This window comes from Oryzias latipes, chromosome 10, assembly GCF_002234675.1.
Source record: "Oryzias latipes chromosome 10, ASM223467v1".
Taxonomy (NCBI): Eukaryota; Metazoa; Chordata; class Actinopteri; order Beloniformes; family Adrianichthyidae; genus Oryzias; species Oryzias latipes.
Window position 1 is genome coordinate 27,834,298 of NC_019868.2, and position 19,028 is coordinate 27,853,325.

The following is a 19,028-nucleotide window of genomic DNA, read 5'->3' on the forward strand; positions in this document are numbered from 1 at the left end:
GATCGCAATGCTAGCACTTTTAGCCACATTAGCATTGTTAGCATAATTAGCATTAAAGGTAATGTGTTTTTCTAAGTCAGTTGATAATGGTGATCGCAATGCTAGCACTTTTAGCCACATTAGCATAGCAAGCATAGTTAGCATAATTAGCATTTTAGATAATGTGTTTTTCTGAGTCAGTTGATGATGCTGATCGCAATGCTAGCACTTTTAGCCACATTAGCATAGCTAGCATAATTAGCATTTTAGATAATGTGTTTTTCCGAGTCAGTTGATGATGCTGATCGCAATGCTAGCACTTTTAGCCACATTAGCATTGTTAGCATAATTAGCAAATGCTGCTATGAATAACCTTTATCCAAAGTTGGCGGTGAGGGCGGCGGTGGTCCATATAGTTGGGCGTGGAAGGCGGGTTGTGTCTGCGGACCATACAACGCCGCTTGCGGCTTTAATTAAATTTATTCTGATATTTAACCCCACTGACAGAAGATTAAACCTTTTATTATTTTTTTGATCACTTATCTGACATGTTGAAATCATAATTAATGAACCAAACAGCATTTTTTCCAAATCTACAAACCCAGTACAGCCCCCCCCCCCTTTTTAGGGGGGGCTGTACAGTGGTGCAGAGGTTCAAATCCCAGCCGGGTTTTTATGTGGATTTTGCTCGTTCTCCTCGTGCACGAGTGGGTTTTCTCCGCTGTCCTGTCACAGTCCAAAAACATGCTTCATAGGTTAATTGTTGTCTCTAAATTGCCCCCAGGTGAGTGTGATTTTGCACCCTCTTCAGGGCGAACCCCGCCTTCGCCCAACAGTAGCTGGGATAGGCTCCAGCAACCCCCTGATCTTGAAAGGGATTTAGCAGGTCCTGAAGATGGATGGGTTTGCATTTTTTCTTCAAAGCCAAAGAGCCACAATCGAGGGATGAAAGGGGTGCTGCAGCCTTAAGTTTGCAGAGCCCCGAACTACAGTAACAGTCCAGAAAACCCAGAGTCAAAATACAGTCTGTAAAGGTTGAATCAGTTTTTCTTGTCACTTTCTGGTTGTGAACTGACAAGTCACAACCGCGATTGGCTCACAGAAAATCCCAACTCATAGAGAAAAATATGGATTACTCGTTACAACTCATCAGTGGAAAACCTTATGAAGCCAACGACGCGCTTTACTGAAAGACATTTTAACAACCAGGATCAGGACAGTGTTGAGCAAGAGGCAGCCGACCCGACTCCACCTGTGTGTTTCATTTTCTATGAACATACGGTCTTAAATGAGATGTTAAAGTGTATTAAAAAGGTAAATGGTAAATGGTAAATGGCGTATACTTATATAGCGCTTTCTACTTTCTTACAAAGGCCCAAAGCGCTTTACAGTCACAGTCCCATTCACCCATGCACACACACATTCACACACTGAGGTCATGAATGCATGTTCTGTGAGCGAGTAAATGCCTTGACGGAGCCGGAACAAGAGCGGCTCTGTTAGTGATCAGAAAGCAGAGTCAAACCTGCTCCATTTCTGTTGGGACAGCTGAAATACCCCAGACACTCTTTCAAAAGGCTCACTGAAGAGTTTCTCTTGCGTTTCTTTCCAGAAATCTCCACTCCTGCTTCATTACAGACCCAAGATGGACCTGCTGTAGCCCCGACGGACCAGACGGTTGCTTCTCTTTCTTTCTGTTCTCGGCCCGGTGGCCCCACAGACTGTACTGAAACTGTTTTAATTTATGCAAAGACAATAAACACCAAACCAATCGGTGAAGATCAAAAGCCAGCAAACCTAGGTTGTAATCTGACAACAGAAAGCTGGAAACGGCAACGCCGACGCGACTTTAGAGAGAAACCAACCTTATCTTTTTCCTTCGTCCGCTTCATCCTACATATGTGAACACAACAAGGCAGAGAAAGCATATATTTATACTTTTGTACAGAAGAGACACAAAACACTACTGGTGCTCTGTTTACACGCCAACACGATGTCTGGAGTCCTTTCATTCGGACGGCGTTCTCCGCAGACGCCGACTTTTTGAAACGGAGAAATGTTCACACTCAGCGTGTCTCTGCAGCACACAAAGTTTATGGAAAAGTTTATCACATCCATCAGTCAAACGTCTCTGGATTTTGTTTTTCTTTCGTCTCATTTGCTATTGGATTCTTAATGATTGTCAATTGTGTATAGACTTTTCTTTTTTTTTCTGTTCAGTAACTTATGTTCTATATACGGATATTGTACATAAAATGTCATTACGGAGAGATTGAAGAGACTTTAGACTGTTAAAAGAGAGGATCCCAGAAGTGCTATCTATATGTTGGGGGATAAATTAGGGTTTTTAAAGACAGACTCCTTAATTAAATATATAAAAGCATCTCTATGTTGTCTCAGAAAGACACAAAAAACCGCTATATGATATGATGAGACTTTAAGGCAGAGAAAGAGGAGGCATCCATTCAACAACTTGTTTTAATTTCTGACAAATAGTCCTCGTTAGATGAAGATTGGCAAAAAAGGTTTTTTTGCCAATCTTTTTTTTAACCACATTTGTGGGAATCTAACCGCAAAGCTACCAAAGTTGGATCAAGAACGAGCTTTTTCATTTGGGGGATCAAGTGTAAAGCATCTAAAATGGGCCTTCATGTTCTGCATTGTGTTTTTTATTTTTATTTTTTTTCACTGCCGGAGTTTAAAATTATTTCAAAGTGAAAGCTGCGGAGAAAAAACTTGGGCAAAACTTTCTGCATTTTTTAAAAACAAATTCAGGTTTCATGCAGGGACTGGAGTTTTTTTTTTTTTTTTTACATTTTGATAATGAAATTGAAAAAAAAATGACCTCTGTTTGGTCATTTGGTGCTTTTAAAATGTATCTTTGTAATCCTTTTCAGCCTGTTGCTGTCACCTGATCTGCCCCTCCCCCGTCGCCTCCTGCGGCGGCGTTGCCTCCCCGACCCGCCCCCTCCTTTTGGGTTCAAACGAAACCAGCTCTTACACTCCGACACTCCAGTCTTAAAATCATCAACAGACCTACCTTTAGGAGACATTTGTGCTGTTCATTGTTCATTTCTTGGTGCTGAATCATCAAACTACAGGACCAAAAAATACTAATAGTATTATATATGAATGCAGAATATTTTCAAAAAATATTTCTGTTAAAGTCAATTTTAAGGAAAATGTTCTATTTGGGATATTTCTTCTCCTCCCAAAACTATGTGACATTTCTGATCTGGTCTTTTGTCTGAAACTTTAATTGGCTGATAAACGTGATTTTAAAATGCGACTAATTAACATAAAGTTCTGATAAATCTCCATCTATTTATGCAGATCTCTCTGTATGCAGATGATGGGGTGTTTTTCTTTCAAATCCCCAAATCTAAAGACAGAAAAGCTGCTAGGAGATTCCCTTTCCTAGAAACCTAAATCAGTCACTTTGGCTCAGTTGGAGCTGACAGGAAGTCAAAACATGACTTTCAAAATAAAACAGTATGAGTGGACTCATTAAACTGGTGCTTCACGTTAATACGCCGGTGTTAGAATTGGTGTCTCGCTGTGTTTTTCGCTCGTTCAAGAGGCAGAATTGCAAAAAATTAAAGATGATTATTTTAATTTGCATGAACAGCTTCTGGAACTTGAGCTTAAATATCACTTTTGTTCTGTTTTTTAATCAGCTGCTGTTTTGTTTCCATGTTTCCAACCTCTTATTAAAATTATTTTATTGTTTTTCAGCCTTTCTGATGTGAAAACGGAATGTCTTTCAGTCACTTTTCAACTCCTGCTGCCTCCTGAAAATAGGAACAGAGGAAAAGCAAACTATCAGATGTTTAGACGTTTGTCGTCCATTTGAGCTTTCAAAACAAAACAGGAACATCTGGTTCTCATGAAAAATGGCGTAGAACTTTATTTAGCTTCACAACCGCACAGGTCAACTCTTTTTTTTCGGTCATACTTGTGCAGCAGCATGGATGCAGGAGAGGCAGATTACACCGTTTTTCAGATTCAATGTGTGTTTGACCGTTTCTGCAACGGTGGGAACTGGTGAAACTAAGATTTGAGTTACAGAAAAATGGCAGACTGGAAACTTTTGGCCTCGTTTGAGGATCCGTCCAGGCTGATGGTTCTGACTGGAGCTGAAGATGGTTCGTGAATTATATGCATACTGCGCTGGAGTACAGTTACCCCTCAGTTTGGTTCATTTGACCAGCATGATTGGCTCCTGTTCTCGCATGGAAACCTTCTGAGCGGAAGTGACCTCACACTGGTATCACCATCTAGATCTCCGTTCTTCACCCGTTCTGTCTCTGACGCCCTGCGTTCACACTGTACTTTGTGTGCTGTACTACGCCACACTTGTCTTAATTGCTCATGAGCTCAGAACGGATCAATGAGGCGAGTAAAGTAGATACGTTTTTGGGGGTAAACTTTACTTTGGCACAGTATGGACAGCCTGCTCCAACAGTCCGTGCTAGAGCAACAGGAACTGGTCACTACTCACATTTCTTCCACCTCATAGGTGCAACTGTATTACGTAGCCCGTACTGTAGGTGGCAGTGTGTCCTCTATTTGTTTACCATCCACCAATAACTCAAAAGACAAAGGGGCAGATAGACATGGACTGTTTGGTCTGACTTCCTGTCCCTTTGTCTCGTATCGTCCTTTCTGTCGACGCAGCTGGAACTGTCCAACATGGTGCTCTAGAACAAACAAAAAACCTTGAATCTTTAGCCAGTTTTCTGCTGGATTAGAAGAACCTGGTCAAAGTGTTGATGCAGAGACCGTCTGCTCTTTGAGAAAACAAAACGTGACAATCGATTTCCGTCTGTTCTATTCTTCTTTACGTCCCTCAGAGACACATTTACACCAGAACCTGAGCGCAGGAACACAGATTTGACATCAGTGAAATCAGTTTGGAGGATAATGATTGTTACTAAAGAGACCTAAAAGCATTTCTCCTAATTGGGAGTATTGTTGAGGGGATCTGCGGTTCTCTGTGGTGCTAACCGCTCCTCCTGAGATGTTGGATCCAGACAGAAAAGAAGTCTCACTTTTTCCTCCTCTCATCTTCCTCCCATCCGTCACATAAAGAAGGTGCTGCTTTTTCCGCTCATTTCTGTTCATCGATTTGTTGCCTTTACCCGCTCGCTTAGACTCACGCCGGAGAGCGAACACGAGGCCTAAACTGTCAGGAGCTCGATGCTGTGAAGAAAAGGGAAAAAAATAGGGAAGGCGCTGAGACTTTAGGGGTTCTGACACCAATTTCTGGCCTCAAATAGAAATCACACTTCCTGGATTGTTAGTTGAGACTTGCTTCAGTCTTGAGCAGATAATTGGTTCTGCAGGACTCCTGAAAGGTCCAGGATGCTGCTGGGTCTCACTGGAGGCCTGACTCGGTTCTGCTGCTCTGTGAACCGGGTAAAGCCTCCCTGGCCGCTGGCAGCTTCTTCTCACTAAAGTGGAGCTCCTTGGCTGCTGGAACATGCTCTTGTGTTCACCGCGCTGCATTGAGCGTCCACCGGGCAGCGCCGGCGGTAATCCCAAAAGCAGGCAGATTGTTCAGAGGACGGCAAACTGGGATTAGGAGAGTTTTCCAGATGCTCTTTAGTCTGCAGAAGCCTCGGTCCTTCTCTGTGATGCTCGACGCCGTTTGTCCTTTGACTGAAACGTCATCATGTCCTTTTTTGTCGTAAATTATCTGAAAGATCGTTCTGGTTCATCCAAAGCAAAGCTCCACTCAGTTCTGCTCGTGTGCCAAATGCAGTTCTGTTTCAGCGTTTCACTCCGTTCTAGTTTGGACCGGTTTTCCTGGATTTCTGTGAGTTCCTCAGGTCACTAAATGCCTTCTGGTCGCCAGCGTGACCAGAAACACTAAAAGCACCCGATCGACACAAACGGATCTTTGTGTTTTTGTCCTTTCACAGATTTTACTACAGACTTTTTCAGACGTGTTTTTTTCCCCAGCTTTAGCGCAGGCACTTATTCAGGTGTCCTTTCCTTGCCTCCTTTTGTATTATTGTTATTTATTGCACACGTAATGAACTGGTTTCCATTGAAATGCTTTTACTTGGTGGGAGTTGGGGGGGTTGGAATTTCTTACCAACAGAATCTTTTTGTCAAAACCTGTGTATTTCATCAATAAATGCCTTTAAAAGTGCAGCGGGTCTCGTGTTTGTTTGACAATCCTTCCATTTGTTTCAACAAGAACCAACATTTTACATTTAAAAGTGGACATCTCAGGATTTTTTCATCCGTTTTTGAGAAGATATCAAAGAGTTTTTAGTGTTTTGAATTCATTCTTGACGTTATGCTTCAAAAAATCTGAAATAAATTTGAGGAGGTCTGGATGTCGCTGACGAAACACAGAATCAATTCAGGATTCAGTTCAGTGTCTTCACATTTTAATTTAGTCTTTGTGCACAACTCAACTTTTTACTGACCTAAAGTAGAAGTTTCTTTGACAAAAAGCCACATTTTCAGCAAAAGACAATTTTTTTTTTTTAATGACCAACATTTAGGAGGTTTTCTTGCTCAAGGGCACTTCAACACTTCATGGCCATGGCTGTTTTTTTTATAAATAAAAACCATAATCTGCTTAAGAGGAAGAAAAAAAATAGTTCCCAGGGACTTGTTGTATTTGATTATAGATGAATAAAGAGCTTTGATCCTCTGAAATGCCACACTTTTTCCTTTACACGGCTTCCATCACCGCCGCTTCTGTGGCGCCGTCATGTAAAGCCGCCGTTGGCGCTGATGCTCGGGCAGAAATTCCTCTGGGGGGGACAATGGGAAGTTGTTTGTTTTTTCAGGACCATTAGTTAGCAGCTATTTCTGTGGCGGTCTGTGGGCGGGCTTCTCACATGAGGAAGAGGCACTATTGGCTCATTAGGCAGGTCTGGTGCTGGCTCCGGATGCGGCTGATCGTTTTTGGCTTTGCCACATTCGTGCTGTTATTTCACAGGAGGGGCAGCTAGAAGAAGATGTGCTGCAGTTTATCAGGGTGAGTCTGACACGCAGCTCAGGTTTTGGGATGTTGGTCAGTCCGTGACGGCGTCTATGGGTTAGGTTGGTTGTGTTCCAACGGTGATAAAATGTCCCAGAAACTGAAGGCAGAAGCAGCTGTTTGACCTCACATCCGTTTTTAGAGACGTCCTGAAGCTCAATGATGGATTTCTCTGGAACGGCGAATCTTCCAGTTTCTAAAAGGCTCTTTTCTGTTTCTCTGCAGCTTCTGGTCCTGCTGGTTTAGACATGACTTTATTAAATAAAAAATGAACTGGAGAACAACTTAGTCGTTTGAGTCTGAGGTACAGTCAAACACTTAATAAATGCTCTAAAACACACACACATGCACATAGACTATAAGACACACAGTCATGCACGTAGACTATTAGAAACACAGTCATGCACGTAGACTATTAAAAAACACACAAACACTCATGAATGTAGACCAGGGGTGTCAAACATACGGTTTAGTCCGGCCCACACACGAAGAGTAAAAACCATAAGGATGTTTAAAAAAGAAAGCAAGTTTCTAGTCCATTCCTGTGGCGAGTTGTGATTTTTTTTAAAGAAATAACCGAAATTTGCAATTCCGCCACTAGGGGGAGCAAAGAAAAAGCAAAACAGGTGAAACAGCACATCTCTGCCAAATCTCTACCAATCTGTGGTCGGTCGGTCGGTCGGTCGGGACACCCTAATGACCAAAATGTTGTTAAAAAGTGAAGTGGAGTGAGGAGCTTTCCAGGAAAATGGACAGTTTATTTTGCTTTCACGATGCTGACTGCAAAACCCCCATGCTTGGTATGTCATCAACAGGTTGCAGTGCTCAAAGAATATAACATTCAGCACCACTAAGAGACTCAGCATAAAGAAAAGTTTCTGGATTGTTTCAGTGTCAGATGTAAAATATTCCGTCTGTGTAAAATTGAATAGACCAACTTTTTTTCAAATTTTTTTTTTTTAATTCTATTTTATCTATTTATCGAGATCCATTGGTCCCAAGTGATTAGGCTACTATGTTGGTTTAGGCATTTTTTCAAATTGAGTAAAAAAACTAAATTTTGCTTTTACGTTACCGGTCCGGCCCACTTGAGATCAGACGGGCTGAATTTGGCCCCCGAACCAAAATGAGTTTGACACCCCTGATGTAGACTATAAAACACACACACAAACTCATACACATAGACTATAAAACACACATACACTCGTACACGTAGACTATAAAACAAATACACATTAATGCAGGTGGATTTAAAAACCTTCATGCACTATACCACGCACACACAAAGTGCACGTGCACTAAAACCTGTTTTTCATGCACTTGCACTAAAAGCCACACACACAAACTAAAAGACTCACACGCTTAAGCATATGCAATAAAACACCCATCTTCCATGTGCACTAATTGACCTGTGCTCTCACACACCATCATGCACCATCATGCACACACACACTGACTTTGTCACAGAAGACTCCACATAAAGCTCCTTGTTTGTCCTTTTCTGTTCCGATCTGAATCACAGGAACTGAAAACTTTATTTTTCTTCTCTTCTTCATCAATTGACACATAAGTTCTCCAGTGACGTCTTTGAAGAACGCTCTCACAGTTTACCACCAGCCCAAAGAAATGCCCCTCCCTGTTTTCCGAGCAGAAGGTTCTGCTCTTTAAAGGGTAAAGTCAGCTGATCAGAGGGGAGCTGAAGGGGATAAACATATCAGGTCCCTCAAATGTTTGCATCCTCACAGGCGGTAACGGGAGGAGTTAAAGGTCTTCTTTTAGAGCTGCAGTGTCCTTCTCTGTTGATGAGGCTCCACAGTGAGACCCCCCCACCGCGGGAGTTCCTCTGCCCCACTGCTGTTGTCAGCAGCCGTTCTTCTCAGCTTGAACAGGAGTTCAAAGCCTGGTATCTTCTTCCTACCATTCAATCACAATCGGTTTACGCTGTGAGCGACTGCAACACAACAGAAGGAAGGAAGTCACCTTCAGCTGCGCAGACGCTCCTGGAAAGCCTCAGAGATAAAGTCCTTTCAGGTGAACAGGAGCATTTAGAAAGTATATTTTCTCTTTTCATTTACTCTCAGCTCCAAGCCTTCATGGGTTTTGGTAATATTGTTGCTTCAGGTTATTACAGCGCCGAGAAGAGTGGAGAAAAGATGAGGTCAATATCTCATCAGCAGAGAAAGAAGAACGTCTTTGAACCAAAACGCAAACAAAAAAGAAACATTTAAAAGGAATTTGATATTTGTGGGTTACATTATAATGTTTTTCTCCTTGAATAAAACATTATTATTTTATTTTGACAAACAAAAAAGCAGTTTTAGAATTTAAAAAAAGGTCACAAACCACAACATTTAACATCAATACATTTCAAAATGTTTGTAAAAGGCTTTTTGTACTTTAGTATTATTATATTATTTGTATTATTCCTGGAAAACGCTTTAAGGTGATAATTATTCAGTTGAAGTTTTTTAAAGATGTTATTCCTTCTTTCTAACTGGAAATACCTCCAGTTGCCAAGGTAAAAGGAAAAAAAAGACACAAAAAAACGTATTTTTGTACCTTGCAGTAAAACAAATCCCAGAGACAGTTTTTAATATTAAAATATGTTGTTATGACATAATGCTTAAAAAACTTGCTAAAAAAAAAAGCAAAACACTTTTGATGACATTATTTACATTAAAAAAACATTATTCTGGTCATTGATGCTGCTTTTGCATTTCTGTCGAAACAAAATTGCCTGAAATCTACCGTGAATTCAGGTATCCTATCAATTATAGCTAAATAATATAGAAAATATCAGACAACAGTTATATGTCTCCGTCCACAAACATCAACAGCTTGAACCAAGGAGGCTTAAAAGAGGCAAAATGCAAAAAAAAAGTGCAGCTTTTTGCAGATGATACTTTGCTTAGAATTAGTGGGCGGAGCAAAACATTCAGAAATACGATAAATAACATGTTCCTGAAACTCAGCTGTGACAACAATGGCACTGAGTTTATTTAGTCCATATTCCGTCCTCTTTTTTTTTTATTCTTTAAAATGAACAATTCTAACCTTACTGTTAATTTGTTTAAATTAAACTTAATTAAAAAAAATTAAACTTAACAATAACAATAAAGTTGTTAGTAGGTTGCTAAAAGTTTGAAGAAATAAAATTTAATTGAATTGAATATTCGGTTACAGAGATACTTGTTATGTATTATATCCATAACAATCACAGCTACTGATATTCAAGCTCCTAACAGAAACAATAGAGCATAACAACGTGTAACAGTTAGGTTTTCTGAACACTTTGACCCTTTGAACCTGCTCTTAAATTCATTAATCGACCTGACTTTCACCATCGAAGTTTTGCTCTGTTGTGTTATTAATAATACCAAAAATACTGACTGCTTTTATTCTAAGTCCTTTTAGAAATGCAGGACACATATAGATAAAAGGAAGTTTGATCTGAACTCACAGACTGATCTATGCAGGGTGCATGTGAGGTGAAGACATCCCTCAGAGGAGCGTCTCCCCAATCCCCCGTTCTCCACTGTCCCCATAACAACACATGGAGGGATAACGGCAGGTTCATCACCGAGCCAATTAGCAGCATCACAGAGTCCTTCGCAGGAGCAAAGCTGTTTGCTTCTGTGAGGCTCTGCAACCTCCCGTGAGACTGATGGAGACTGATAACACATGCACAGCAACCGCAGAGCCGCGAGGATCCTGGCGTCTGGAGGCCCTGCAGGCGGACGCTGACCTGCAAAGCGGGAGCGCCGGCTTCCTGTTTCTGTTTTCTTTAATAAAATGGCTGTTTCAAGAATAATCTAATTGTAATCTCACTTTTGTATTAAACGTTTATTTTTATATGTAAACAGATTGTTGTTGCTCCTCCCATGTCGGAATGGAGCCGACGCCCCGCCCCTCGTTATACGGCCTCTTCTTTTCTTTTTTTTTACTTGTCCTGTCCAACAGCTGAGCAAACACATCAGAGCTGAAGACCTGTTGTGTTGGACATATTTTACTTTTACAAAATGGGGTTTTAAATCTTTTAACACAGGAGGCATATATTTGAATGAACCCCTTTTGTAATTTAGAATTTACTTAATTTATCTTAATTTTAACAATTTTTTGTTGATCCGAAAAGGATAAAAAATAGAAAACTAGATGTACAAAAGTGAGCTTATAGGGCCTCTTCTAATTGGTCAAGGTTTAAGGGCGGGGCTTACTGGGTGTGTTTTACTGCCGTTTTTATTTGTTCAGAACTTAGCGCTGTCTGAGCACAGGTGTCAGCTCACCTTTGCAGCAACAGTGTCCATGATGGAACGATGTGCTTCACATGTGTTTGTGTGCATCGTTATGTGAGCTGTAGTCGAGTTGTGTACGTGTTGACAAGTGGTGATGAAATCTGCAGCAACTTGTTGCTTTGTGTGTTGAACTTCTCCAACTTCTTTCACCCCCTTTTTTTCCCCCTCCCCTCTCTTTTCTACCCCCATACCCCCCCATCTCTAACATCCCACTCCCCCCTTCTCTCTTCTCTCTTTCTGTCCGGTTCAACCAAAAAAGGTTTAAAAACAAGATTAATAGAAAAAAGGTTTAGCCTCAAATACAAAATTGGGATGAGGGGCGGGGCTACTCAGCTCAACAAAGGCCACGCCCACGTAGAGGAGATTTTGGGAACAGAGGCTTCAGATGAACATGAAATATGGATTTTTAAGACATTTAGGTTGTGATATTTTAAGTTAAAGACTTCATAGTCATAATTAAAACACCCCTGGGTTTGTTTTATTTTAAAACATTGTTGTAAGGATTCAGTGGTTTGGTTTTCTTTGTCATGTTTTTGGTTTCCTTGTCAGTCACACCAGTTTCTGGTTCATGATCCACAGCTGTCTTCAGTTCAGTGAATTACCCTCAGCCTATTTAAGTGTCTTGGTTTCTGTTCATTCTTGTCAGGTCATCTGCTCTGTTTTGTCACAGTTTTGTTTCCCCTCATAGTTTTGTCATGTTTCAGTTTGCTAATTAAATGTTTTAGTTCCTGTCACCAAGCTTGGTCTCCTGCATTTGGGTCCTCCACCACCAGTTCGTGACAATTGTCATAGGGGGACTTAGAACTTCTCATGAAAACCGTGAGAACTCAAAGATGAAGTCATGTTTATTGTGTACAACCTCGTCCGTCTTCCAGAATTCACACAAAGGTTCAAACTGTCGGTTTTACACTCGAGGCTGTTTTCTGATGCAACCGGACTGTAACCGTACTTCAGGCTCAAACCCTCGACCCCCAGAGCAGCGCCCACTGCACCACAGCAGGAGGGATCTCCTGACTCGGATCCATCCTCCTATTAATTCAGTTATTAAAGATTTAAGCGGCACTAACATTAACACCAAATCTACAAACCATAAAGTTTATAAAAGGTAAAGATGGAAGATCAATGTGATTTCTGACTCTTTTATTTTAAAAACATACTTTCTTGTAAATTACTCAATTACAGTTTATTTGTATTTATGATCATTTTCAACAGTTTATGAGCTTACAAATTCATTTTATTTTAATTATTCCTTAAACTGAATCCTTTTACTCTCTAAAGCATTGTTACATCATTTGGTTCCAGTAATATATATTTTTTTATTTAAGCCACAATTTCTTTAGGTTTATTATAATTTCAGTATTTGTTAAATAAAGTCAATGCTAAAATAATCTCTCTTGATGCCCTGTTCTGAGGTCACTTTTTTCTTCAGTTTGAGTTTTAGGCTCCGCCTCCTCACTCCATCTATTAAACAAGCAGTATTTATCACATTTTAGAGCTCAGTCAGTGCAGATTTTTTTAAAATTCTTTTTAAGTTCAATAGAATTACATTAATAATAAAAATGTATTGGACATTTTTATTACATGTAATAAAATACATTTGACAGGTAATGTATTTCACATTTGTAGCTACTATCTGACTGTAGAGGGCGCTCAAGAGCTCAGGTTTGTCCATCAGTGCGTTGCTATTAAAGTTCAATAGGAGTTGTTATTTTAGGTTTTGCTCTGACTGACTGCGGGGGCCGCTATGTACGTTTTACACATTTTCCACGTATGTCGTTTTGGTCTTTTGTGATGCGTGACGAGCAGAATTCATAAGTGCGTCTTGCGTTCTTCATTCTTCCGTTGCGAGTTTGGTTTTGAGCTGTTTGCAATCTTTTCTGTGGGCTGAAAATATTTTACGTGGTTCATAAACAATTCAGACATAAATTTTACGCTATTGTGCAGATTTTTTTTGCCAGATGCATAGGCAAATTTATGGCTTTCCACGACCGTTCCACGTATTTCTGACGAACCTTTCACGCATGCACCACTGATGTATAACTTTTATATCGCGTGTACGGAGATCATATCACGTCAAAATGACATAATTGACGCACAGTTCACTAAAGAATCGTGTTCTTTGCGTGGTTTATTTGTACTTGTGTGGTTTTAACGACCACAACTTTTCCCACCTTTTCCACGTAGATTGACGTATGACGTAGCGGCTGTGTGACACGGCCTGGTTGCGCGATGGCTTTCACGTCAAATTTCCTGTTGATGGTTTGATTCTTTGGGAAGCCGTAGGTCATTTGGGTTCAGATAAATCCTGGGGTTTGTCCTGTTTTGTGTTGTTTTATCTTTGGTTTTTACCTGCTGCAGCACCGCGGCGTTCAGACGCCCTGAAAGTTACAGCCAGCGTTTGTGTGGGGGCGTGTTTCATGCATGTTTCTTCTGCTGGTGATGCGGCATAAGAAAAGCAGAGTCTGTTTGGAGCGGCCGAGGAAGAATGAAAGACGTTGTTTCTCCTCTCTACGGTGGCCTGGGAGGAGACAGTTTGTCAGTTTCCCAGCACTGAGCAAAGCCACCACCTTTACAGCCGTAATCCTTTGATGAGCTGATTTTCGGGGGTTTTCACTCGATGTCGTCAATCCCCTGTCAGCTCGATCCCGTCTGTGAACCCATTTGAACACCTCAGCGTGGATCTGACCCCCTCTGATCTACCTCTGCTGCAGACAAATCAAGCTCCTCCCACATAAAACCCTCTGCAGACGCTAAATCCTCGGCTCGGTTTCAGAGCATAAACACAGACGGGGAGCGAGCTTCTGCAGGATTCCAGAGACGGCGACGCTGAAATTACAATCTTCACGTGTCAGAAAATGACAGCATTTGTGTCGTGACTCACCGTGACAGCTGCAATTTGAGATCTTTTCACGTCTGCACTCTGCTGTGTTTAGCGTCAGGCGGCAATTATGGCTCAGAATCACAGAAGAGGAAATATTCTGGGAAATATCACAATAAAATTCTGCAGAAATGCTCCTCACGGTAAATGATCCTCCTGTTTGCAACTGCTTTGCAGATCTGTGGAACGCCAAGCATGACCAGAAGTTAGTTAGGCGGCTGAATGACCACTTCCTGGAAGAGATGTCAAGATTTTTCATTGGTTCATTTTGATTTATAAATAATTGTCTGGGTTTTCTCCATATCTGCAATATTCAAACTTTCAGAAATGGTCCCATTGGCACAATCTAGATTATCTTTCAATAAATAGAAAATGGAAGAGGCCAAATAGATTTGTGCAAATTTTTCTGTAGTTTATTTTAAAAGAAAAATGTTTTATTTTGAAGTTTTGTGTCCAACGTAATTGTACCAGTTTTCCTATAAAACAGGTTTTGGGTTTCATTCCCAGCATTGATCAGCTGCTCGGATTGTTTGAATGCAGCAGTTTCATCAGTTCTGCATGTAAAGTCATTAAAGTGCATTTTCTTTTATTTCAAAAAATCTTTTTTTTTTTTAAAGAAAAGTTAAAATCAGTAAAGTTAATATTTTCCATGTATTTTACATTTTGGACCTGACATTTTTTCCATACAGTTAAATATTAAATGTAGATGTTCTTTAATCTGTGAGTGGAGATTAGATTAGATCTCTACATTTACATTTATTATAATTTTGGTGTTTACAGTTATGGATTATACATTGGATGGACATTGAATCATAGAGATTTATTTCACATCGCCGTTTAGACGACCCCCCCACGGGGAGTCGTGTCCCATCAGGGCTTGCTAACTAAAGTCCTCATAGTTTTGAAAACCTGAAGTTTTTCTGGCTGCATCCAGTAAAGAAGGACTTTGGGAAGAACAGATTCGATCATGTGTCATGTAAAATATAGAGATTCAGTATAAAAAAGTTTTTAAAAAAGTATTGTCAATCAGATTGTGCATTCTGAACTAAATTTAAAACAGTAAAACAGGAGTAATGCAATTAAAAAGAAAAGCAAAGTCTGCAGTAAAACGTGTCCAACTGCTGAAATGCTCAATGCAACAGTTTAGTCCGAAAGACTATTTAACAGCATTTTTTATTTAAAAAAAAGTACCTAAATCTTAAAAAAAATCTTGACACTGACACAATGCTTTTTTTTTCTTTATTAAATCAATTGTTTAGCGTAAAACAGAATAATCTTTTACAACTGTCAGATTTCTGCATGAAGAAGGACTCAGACGGATGCAGAAAAAGCGATCGTGTCCCACAAATGCAGTTCCACTGCAGCAGCTGCAGGCCTCAGGAAGACTCGGGGGACGAAACCGCACAGCAGTTTGACGGATGAAGGAACAAACGTGTCACCGGGGGAGTTGGCGCACGCCGCTCAGGGGAGGACCCACGTTAACAGAGGTGCTAACACACTCGGCTCATTTCAGACTGATCAACAGGAGCGAGTCTGCAGGGACTGTTTCTAAGAGTTCAACTACTCAAAGTTCAATCAACAACATCACTCCGGATGGAAAATGTCTGACGTCTTCTTGTCCCGGGGCTCCTGGCATGAATGAAAAATTAAAACGTTATGGTGCCACAGATTCAGGCGTGGTTCAGCGTTAGCAGGTCACCATAGTGGGGGGGGGGGGGCTTTCACGGACTCAGAGGATCATGGAGAGAAACTGAACACAAAAGAAGAGGTAGTGTGTTTTTACTGAGGGAACAGGAAAGCGGGTCTAACCCTTGTGCTATCCTAGGCACTTTACCATTGGGAGTTGGGTCATCTAGACCCACTAGAACCTTTTTTCTTCAATGATTTGTGATCTTCACTGGTGTCCATGGATTACATGAAATCTTTCCACCTTTATCCACCTTTGTCATGGTAGGGAGAACACGTCAATGGAAGGGGGGGGGGGGTCATCTAAGATAGCACAAGGGTTAAAGAGAGTGAGAGAGTGAGAAAGATCTGCAAAAATAATCAGATGCAATCGAACGCATTCACAAGAAAAGGAGAAGAAGAAAAAGTGTCATACAGGTCCGGTTACAGTAGGAGCCTCGTTGTGGAGGTCCTTCTCATGTTTCTTATCGTCTCCCACATGTTAATAAGCTTCTCATTAATGCTAATCAATCAATTGATTTGTTTCCAACTATAAGATATTGTCTCGTTTGTAAAGAAAATCTCATAAAACGGTCGCACTGACATCAACAAAGTGAGTAAATGTTTATTTCTAAAGCACTTTTATCAGATTAAAGTGCTTTACAATAGTAAAAACACATAAAACTATAGAAGGAGCTGCATTTACAGAAAAATACATGGGTTGAATGTTGTTTTGCTGAATGAAAATGAAACTTCAAGGATAATAATTGGCAAAAAAAGAAGAAATTATCAAAGTTGACTATAAATAAAGTGAAAATAGCACGTTAACAAAAAAGATATGTTTGTGAAAAATGCCAACGCCAGCGAACTTCTGCACCAAGGACTCCCCATGTGTTTCAATGGAGGCAAACATCCTGGAAATCCTGGAATATTTGGAAAAGTTCAAGGATTTGAAGGACCAAAAGTCTCAGCTGGAAAACACTGAAGGAGCTGAACATTTGAATAGTTGAATGTTAAAATAGCTGAAACATTGTAGGAGGAGTTAAGCGGCAAAAAATGGAGCAAAATACTAGAATAAAGAAAGAGAAACAGGAAAACATTGGAGTGAATACTTTACAACATTCAAACCAATAACAACCGTTCACCATCACAGCCAAACAAGGTAGATGAACTTAAAGCTCTTCTGAATGAAAACGTCTTTTTAAAGCGCTCAATCTGTCATCATGGCAATCGGACGCGGAGAAACAGCTGCTTTTATTGCAGCTTTTAGAAATTTGTGAAAGTTTCTGGTTTGAAGACCCCAAAGCCAGACCTCTGGCTGAGACCGTGGAGTGGATCCGTCAGAGTCTGATCCTGCCAGGTGCTGGCTGAGTGTCGACTCGTCATCTCCACGAAGAAGCTGGTTAGAGACAGATGAGAGTCACAACCAAATCTTATCGACCCGTCCAACTTGATTTGCTTGATTGATGGAGAGAAACTCTCTTCATCTGTCTAACCCTTGTGCTATCCTATGGGGTCCAGATGACCCCCCCCCCCCTTCCATTGACGTGTTCTCCCTACCATGACAAAGGTGGATAAAGGTGGAAAGATTTCATGTAATCCATGGACACCAGTGAAGATCACAAACCATTGAAGAAAAAAGGTTCAGCGTGTGGGTCTAGATGACCCAACTCCCAATGTTAAAGTGCCTAGGATACACAAGGGCTAATTGTTTGCAGTAGAGTTCTGGATTCAAGGTGATGATCTGGAACCATATTTTATAAAAGCGGCAGCAGACTCTATCGCACTTCCACTGACCTATTTATTTAATTTGTCTTTGTCCACAAACACCATTCCGCATGCTTGGAAGTCCGCTTATGTGTTACCTCTACTTAAAGGTGGTGACCCAACAAATTTGAATAACTATAGACCAATTTCCAAGTTACCCATTTTGGCAAAAGTTTTGGAAGGTCTTATAAGCGTACAATTAAAAGAATTTCTCATTTCAAATAATATTTTAAGCCCATCACAATCAGGTTTTAGAAAGCAACACAGCACAACAACCGCAGCTCTTAAAGTTTTAAATGACATATCTGAATCTCTGGATGACAAACGCCACTGTGCCGCCCTTTTCATCGACCTCTCTAAAGCCTTTGATACTGTGGACCATACTGTGCTTAAAAATAAACTGCGCAGTATTGGGCTGTCAGAGCATTCTGTTGGGTGGTTTGCAAACTACCTGTCTGACAGGACACAGTGTGTAAAGGTTCAGAACCAAAAATCAAAATTTTTAAAAGTATCCGCAGGGGTTCCACAAGGCTCGATTCTTGGGCCACTGCTTTTTACAATCTATATAAACGACCTTGATAAAGGTATCATCGATAACCTGCACTTATATGCTGATGATACCATCTTGTACACTTCAGCACTTTCAGTTGAGCTTGCCATATCAAAGCTCCAATCAGCTTTTAATCAACTGCAGAACACTTTTTATCATTTAAAACTGGTTTTAAACTCAAATAAGACTAAATACATGCTATTCTCTAAAAGCAAAGCCAAACTCAAAAACCTGCTCCCAATTACTACAAAAGAAGGGCATTTAATTGAACTGGTCACAGAATACAAATACCTTGGTATTTTAATTGATGATTGTCTAACTTTTAAACCACATATTCAGAAACTGGCTCATAGGCTGAAACTAAAATTACGCTTTTATTTCAGAATCAAATCATGTTTATCATTCGAAGCCCGTAAGAAACTTGTCACTGCTACTTTTATGTCTGTCCTTGATTTTGGTGATGTGGTTTATATGAATGCTTCTGCTGATGCTTTGCATGCTTTGGATACTGTTTTTCATGGTGCACTGCGTTTTATAACAAACATGAGGTCACTAACCCATCACTGTCTTCTGTATGCTCGGGTAGGTTGGCCCTCCTTATCCCAGCGCAGACTGAAACATTGGTACCTTTTAATTTATAAATGCATTCTTGGGTTGGTACCGTCTTATCTCCAGCAGCTCATAGAACTGAAGAGCAGCAGCAGCTACAGCCTGCGCTCTCAGGACACGGTCCTGCTCTCTGTGCCCAGAGTGCGCACAGAGATGGGAAAAAAGGCTTTTAGATTTGCTGCGGCACAGTTTTGGAATGAACTCCAGAAAGATTTTAAATTGAAAGAATTGATCTCCCTGGGCTCTTTTAAAAAACTTTTAAATGAACGTGAGACAAAGCTTTCA

At 40.5% G+C, this 19,028-nt stretch overlaps 1 protein-coding gene across 4 annotated transcripts in view; it reads left to right on the top strand.

The window, feature by feature from the left end:
- Positions 1 to 10,793, top strand: part of pcgf3 (polycomb group ring finger 3) — a 65,963-nt gene extending 55,170 nt beyond the window's left edge. For 3 of the 4 annotated variants that reach the window (XM_023959390.1, XM_023959389.1, XM_023959388.1), the window contains exons 10-11: positions 8,770 to 9,013; positions 10,459 to 10,793. In XM_023959390.1, coding sequence (XP_023815158.1) covers positions 8,770 to 9,013; positions 10,459 to 10,469 — 255 coding nt within the window. In that variant the 3' untranslated portion in view covers positions 10,470 to 10,793. Of the gene's footprint in view, positions 1 to 1,591; positions 6,139 to 8,769; positions 9,014 to 10,458 lie in introns of those variants that run through there. The other variant, XM_020706818.2, reaches the window with a different exon arrangement.
- Positions 10,794 to 19,028: the final 8,235 nt, after the last annotated feature.